This window comes from Phoenix dactylifera, chromosome 4 (assembly GCF_009389715.1).
Source record: "Phoenix dactylifera cultivar Barhee BC4 chromosome 4, palm_55x_up_171113_PBpolish2nd_filt_p, whole genome shotgun sequence".
Taxonomy (NCBI): domain Eukaryota; kingdom Viridiplantae; phylum Streptophyta; class Magnoliopsida; order Arecales; family Arecaceae; genus Phoenix; species Phoenix dactylifera.
In genome coordinates this window covers 31,134,765-31,141,514 of record NC_052395.1, presented here as the reverse complement: position 1 = coordinate 31,141,514, position 6,750 = coordinate 31,134,765, and the positions used below count along the sequence as shown (strand labels likewise).

At 44.6% G+C, this 6,750-nt stretch overlaps 1 protein-coding gene across 1 annotated transcript; it reads right to left on the bottom strand.

Annotated features, from left to right (window-relative positions):
* Positions 1-2,094: 2,094 nt before the first annotated feature.
* Positions 2,095-4,591, bottom strand: LOC103700330 (vicilin Car i 2.0101-like). The gene is made up of 6 exons (XM_039126108.1): positions 3,934-4,591; positions 3,645-3,820; positions 3,464-3,544; positions 3,084-3,353; positions 2,622-2,991; positions 2,095-2,476 (listed from the first exon to the last, which is right to left on the bottom strand). The coding sequence occupies exons 1-6, from the start codon at positions 4,550-4,552 to the stop codon at positions 2,274-2,276; spliced, it is 1,719 nt and encodes a 572-aa protein (XP_038982036.1). The 5' UTR covers positions 4,553-4,591; the 3' UTR covers positions 2,095-2,273.
* Positions 4,592-6,750: the final 2,159 nt, after the last annotated feature.

Genomic DNA, 6,750 nt, shown 5'->3' with positions numbered 1-6,750 from the left:
GCATTGCAAAAAAACATGATCAATAGTCTCCTCAATCTCCGCACACACATCACAAAACTGGATGACCTACGCTTCTCGTTGAGCTAGCAAACTTCTAGTTGGTAGGCACCCACATGCCACCTTCCAGATGACGAGTGTCACACGCGGGTGAACCCGCATCCTCCAAATCCATCCTCCCTCAATCTGCCGAACTGACTTTCTACTGTACAAAGCATGAATATCCCTAGCTCATACCCGCCTCCAGCCTGATGGTATCCATACTAACCTGTCAGACTCCTCTCGGGCTTGTACCGGTAGAGCCAAAACCAACCCTAGATTCTTTCGTATCTACCCTCCGGCTCACCAGGTTTCTTTCTTAAAGATACTATCTTCCATATCTACGCCTGATTCCATTGATTGTGTTTACCCCTCCATTTGCTTTCGGCTAGATTTTGCAGCTATTTACCCTGTTCCCCTATCCAATCTGCCCATCTCAATGCTGGCTCTCTTCTCTCTCCCCCCTCCCTTCCCACCATCTTCTCCCTCATGCCATCTTCTCCTCTCTCTCTCTCTCTCCCTCTCTCTCCCTCCATCTTTTGCAGAAATTTTTGGTCCCAACTGTAACTACAAATTAAGGTTCAAAGAGACTGTTGAAATCTAGGAAAGATTTAGAGTACAGGATATTTTTCACTTTTCTAATCTGAAGCCAATGGAGCATTGGGAAGTTCAACTGCTGATCATGTCTATGCTTTAGAAAATCATGCACAAGATTATGCTGAAAATTGAGGAAAGAACAATGAATAAATTGTTTGCGTAAAAACCTAGACCAGGAAGGCAGGTCTGCAACAGAACAATTTAATAGAGAGAGAAAAAAATCAAACCTTCTATAATTCTCTACAAGGTAATGGGTGGAACTTTTGTTAGACTTACTTTCCAATATGATCTAAATTATCATAACTAGGATCTTCATAGAACTTTGTTTTTTTTTTTTAAAAAAAAAGGTTTTCCAATCATGATAAGACATTATTCCTAGTTACATATGCAAGGAGATGGAATAGTGTTAGTACTTAGATTATAATGGGAGGTCCAGTAACATATGGAGGTACAGGACCCCGGTCCGTCTCTATTCATGAAAAGTAGACACTAAATGGATGCTCATCAATCTCCTTATTCAAGTCCAAGAGTGAAAGAGAGAACACCTATACATCGATCACACGGTCTCTGGTAGGCCATGCTTCAGCTTCAACTCTGGTACAAGAGTGGGACAGCACAAATTAAGAAGAATTAGCCGGCGTCGGATCCATGATACAAGGTACATTCTCTTATCTATAACTTGTGATTTTGCATGGTTATTAGATCATCGATCCTGTGTATGTGAGTGATTACCCCTACTAATAGCAATTTTATCCTGAACTTTTTGTCAGTTTATTGGAAATTATTGATCAAACATTTTAATTGTTCTTACACACCAATCTCATGGTTTCATATCTCATAGTTCAATCTCTCCCAAGAAAAGAAAAATCTTCTTAGAAAAAAATGGCTGACATGCAAGGTCTTTTGAAATTTAACTCATCTCCGTCACAAGCATAAATATCGAAGTTGGTTTTCAACGGTAGCATAAATGCTTCTGCAATACTTTAGAAAGTATTCAGCAATACTTGATTTTTCTGTAGCGTCTCGTTGCCCTCCTCAGTGCCCATTACCTGATTATCCGCCAAAAGAAATGGCTGACTGAAGTCAAAGAGCTACATGACCGATAGAGTGGAAAGCATTAGAAAGGGCCATCTTCCCGTGGTTATAAAGCCTCTAGATAACCAAAAAAGCTTCACATGTGAAGTCTCAAGGTGGGTGCAATTGAGGCCCCATCTTCTCCAATGCATTAGTTGCATGGCTCTGTCCCATCAAAGCTTCGATTCGGAGAGCTGAGGCCTCTTGCCCCAAAAGGAGTTTCTGCAGCCTATGGGAAGTAATTGTTATTAGTTGACCATCGATCATGTTCTTGCGCTTGTGCTCCTTGGAACATCACATGCATGATGAATTGCTAGTAACTTTAATGGCAAAGCAGTGCATTAATTAGCTACCAAATAGAAGTGGTTCTTAAGTTGAACGCCAAAATAAATGCTAAAAGGGAAGTCTTTTATTCCAGGGCACCTTAAAAGTGCTTATTCCGCAGGATTTACATCACTCCTACAGTCCTACTACGTACTACCCGTAGAACTCTCATACATGCATATATATTCCCTCACTCTGGTCTCTGGTCTCCACAACTCTTTTAACTTTCCCTTTGTTCCATCTCAGAAGCCGGCAAATTCCAGGATAGATTCCAGTGGACCATCGCGGCCTTCCCCTCCCTCGCTCTCCCGCTCGCGTTCCTGTGGGCCCGCCATGAAAACCTCCTCCCTTGGGGCATTCAAGACCTCGTCCACCTCCCTCGCCGGCTGATCGAAGGCTAGCTCCTTGGTCATCCTATCCATCTGCTTCAATATGTTGTTGCTCCCTGCAATCCACCATAAGAAATCATATAGAAGGCTAATTGCATATTTGCTCAAATAAACAAGAAAAACACTTAATTACAAGTTGTAATGGGCTAGCAACAAGCCATTTCAGTAGTTTAAGTTAAACTAAAAGTCTATGGAAGATACCTGCAAGCCAGGTCCTCCGGTTGTTCATGGCGTTGATTTCGAAGCACAGGACCTCAAGACGCTCGTTGCGCGAAGAGACGGCGACGGATGGGTGGCCCGCAGGAACGATGTAGGTCGTGCTACGTGATACCTCGGATTCGACTCTTTGGTAGCGCTGACGTCGCTGTCGTTGCTCCTCCTCCTCCTTGCCTTCCTGCTGACCTCGTCCTTCCTCTTCCTCGCGGCCTCGTCCTTCCTCTTCCTCGCGGCCTCGTCCTTCCTCCTGTTGTCCAGAAACACGTGGGCGCACTATCTGGACCTGGCCGTTGCCTCCTACCACAATGGAAATCGTGGTTGCCTCCGTGTTATAGTTAGGTGACATCATGGATCCCTGCCAAACAGACACCATTTAAATTTTATCTTGATAACCTCATAAGAACAAGAGATGGTGAGAAGAGGGAGGGAGAAGGAAAGCCTAAGTACTTTGTTGATACTAGCGTGGGAGACTTGGATGTTGAGGTCCCTGAGCTCCGGGTAGTCGTCGCCATCGGCCTCCCTTAGCTCTCCATGGCGGTTTGAGTGGGAAGGGCGCTTGTCAAGCAGATTGAACGGCCTCCTCGATTCACCGAAGGGCCGAGGCAGACCCTCGGAGCCAGCGCGGCGGCTCAGCTCCCTGATCTGCTCCTGGCTTGCCTCTATCATGGCTCCCTTCTTCTGCCTTCCGAAGAGCCTCTCCAGCTTGTCTACTCCTGTCTGATACATGGACCGAGAATGATTCACTCAGACGTTAAGAACATGGATAATTAAGCAGACGACTACATGTATAAGAACAGAATGAGAGAAAGGGAAACATTCTATTATACATTAAAGGCAGCTCTTAAGACTGGCTTGCTGAAGCTCCGGTAAAATGACTCGGGGTTTCGTCCACCGGCACCAACGAACGCCTGCACGGTCACAAAGGTCGATGGTCGGTAACAATAGAGAAATGAGTAAATTAGAAGACAAATGACTAAGAGGTGTGAGCTATAGGTGTATGCGAGGGACCTCAAGCATGCCAGGAGTCGCGACGGTTTGGAAGAGCATGACTATAACGAGCTTCTCGTTCCTGTCTTTGTTCACGAAAGACACGATTGTTCCTGCACGCACCCTTATGATATGTCCCCGGCGAAGCTCTTGCGTCTCCTTATTATCTTGACACTGGCGAGTTATAAGTCCATTTCCTACAGATCATCACATATAAATACATATCAGTAGCCTATTTCGAGTGGTGGGAGGAGAAAAAATAAAACAATAAACTTAAATAGATACAAGAGCGAATGCTAGACTGCTATACCCCTGGCAACGAAGAGAAGGGCCTCTGCGTCCCAGTGGCTGGGGAGAACAAATGTGTTTGGATTGGCCTCGAGGATGGCAACACGATAGTTGGCGACCCCGAGCAAAAGCTTGGATCTCTCCAAGAAGTTTCTGAGGACCCTAACATGGCCGTGCTCGGTCCTGACCTGATGCAGGAAGCTCTCCTCATCGAAGAAGAAAGGATCGCTCCCTCTCCTCTTCTCCCCCTTTTCTTCCTCCCTCTTTTCTTCCTCCTTGTTTTCTCCACGATGCTCCTTACACTCCTCCTCGCACCGCTTCTCGCACTCTCTCTGCTCCCTCCCCTCTGCTTGCTCCCGGCACTCCCTCCGGCATTCCTCTAGCCGCTTCTCGGGATCCTCTCCTTTACGTCCTTCTTTGCCTGTCTCCTCGCCTTGCTGCCTCTTCTCTTCTTGCTCCTCGCACTGGCGCACGCATTGTCTCTCTTGTTGCTCACCTTGTCGACTCTCCCGGCACTCCTGCTTGCACCGCTCAATCTGCCGCTCGGGATCCTCGGTAGTGGAGAGAGCCAAGGTGGCAGAGACGAGAAGGATGGAAAGAACAAGAAGAAAAGGAATGAAAACTCTTAGTTTGGTCGTCATGGCTGGCTATTCCTAGTTACTCACTCAGAGAGGGGAAAGCGTAATTGGGACGATGAGGAGTGGTGGAGCTGGGGGTCTCCATTTATAGAGAGAAAAGGTGGTGGGTCTTGAGGGAGTGGAGTAACGTGGCAGCTGGGCCACGCCTGCATGGCTACGTGGATGCAGGATCCGGTGGTGGACAAAACGGATCGCCACGTCCGGACGTTTGATCACGAGCTCATCGATGATTTGCTAAGCGAAGTCGGAGCAGGAGGCTTGTACGCGTGGAGCTCTCTTCTCCGACGAGCTGTACGCCGAGACGTCCACGTGTTACTGTAGCGGACGTAGGGTGGGTTGTGGCTTCGGTGGGCCGCATCAGTCCGTTACGTCCCAAACGATCCGTTTCACCGAGTCCAGCAAAAGGTCTCTACGTACACGTGTGACGTTGCATGGTGTCCTACGCCTACACGCGTGTGAGCTTTTGCCTTTAGCTTGTCGCACGTACGTTGCAGCACTATCTAGTTGCCACATCCCACCAAGGTAGGGAACTGATAGCAGGACAAGTGAAAGGACGTCGGAGGCAACGTTTCAGCCTGCATGGTTGCCGCGTAGCCACCTTTTCTCTCTCTACTATGGATGGGTGCGGCGAACCAACATCTCAGCCCCTTTCCATTAGCTACCCACCGTATGTACACCGTTTAAAAAATCCAAACGACGGAACCACAAACCCTCTAACTTATCCTCCTCTTCTGTCACTCCCTTCTCGATCTCCACCACCATTGTCCTTTCTTATGAGAAAAGAGACCCAGAGCTCGGGCTCTCCAAGCAGCAATGCCAGCGGCAGCAAAAATTTGACGAGAGGGAGACGATGAGAGAGTACCAGCGTACGTGCGAGGAGTATAAAAAAATTATGTTGAATATATGATTTGAATTGCTTTGTTTATAATACTGATGTACTTTATATATAAGTTGAGCCTCCAGATGTACTAGAATACAATAACAAAATTTCACGATTACGAGAAAAATACTAGAGATCAAATATAGTTTAATACAATAGTAAAATTCTATAATTCGATACAAATACTAATTTTGAATATCGATAATCATATTCTATGATTTTTGGAGATTGATCTGAGATATCATACCAAGATTATGCATTCAATATGGCAAGATGTCATATCAAAATTATGCATGTAATATGTGGCAGTTGTAGTATCCAATATCGTATATACTATAATAGGTAAGATCGTGCATAATTCTAAGTTGTAATACCCTCTCTCAAGTTAGTGTGTGTGGATCCGTAACACCCAACTTGCATAACAGATAAGAAAACTGACCACGAACCAAAGCCTTAGTAAAAATATCAGTATGTTGGTTGTTACATCGAAGGAACTTGGTTTGGATTGCGCCTGCCTGTAATTTTTTCCGAATGACACGACAATCTATTTTGATATGTTTTGTCTGCTCATAAAATACAAGGTTTGCAGCAATTTTAAGTGTTCACAATAGAGAGACGTAGGTTAAAGGTGGTAATTGTGACTAAGAAGATATTGACAACAAAGGTAATGTTTGGACGAGTGATTGTGAGGTAGATCAAACGATCTACCAAGTGTCTGTATAATCTAGGATCAAGCAAATGTTCGTCAACTTAGGTAATAACTTTAAATTTTGCTCTATCAGAGTGTGTGCTGGTTTAGCACCTAGAACAACTGCTTCTTCAAGAATATCTAAGATATAATTTTATTTAGAGAGAAAAATATTTTTACTGGAGCGTGCAACTTCAATGCCTAGGAAGTATTTAAGTTTGTCAAGATCTTTAATTTGAAATTGATCTTGGAGGAATGATTTAGTAGAAGCAATAGAAGAAGGTTCACTGCCATAATGAGTACATCATCAGCATAAACAAACACAATGGTGATGTTGCCCTTGGATTTGAGGGTAAAGAGTGAATAATTGGCAATTGATTGAGTGAAACTAGCCTGAAGTAGTGCAGTAGAGAATTTGGAAAATTAGTTACAAAAGGCTTATTTAAAACCATATAAGAATTTGTTGGGGCGACATACTAATTCTTCTTCTTTCTTTCCCTTTCGAAAAAAATCTGGTGGTAGTTGCATGTAAACCTCTTAATGTAAATCATCATAGAGCACTACACAAAAAAAGAAAATTACCGACTCTTATTTGTCGACGCTTATTCCAAGCATCGGCAAAAATTTTTCCCC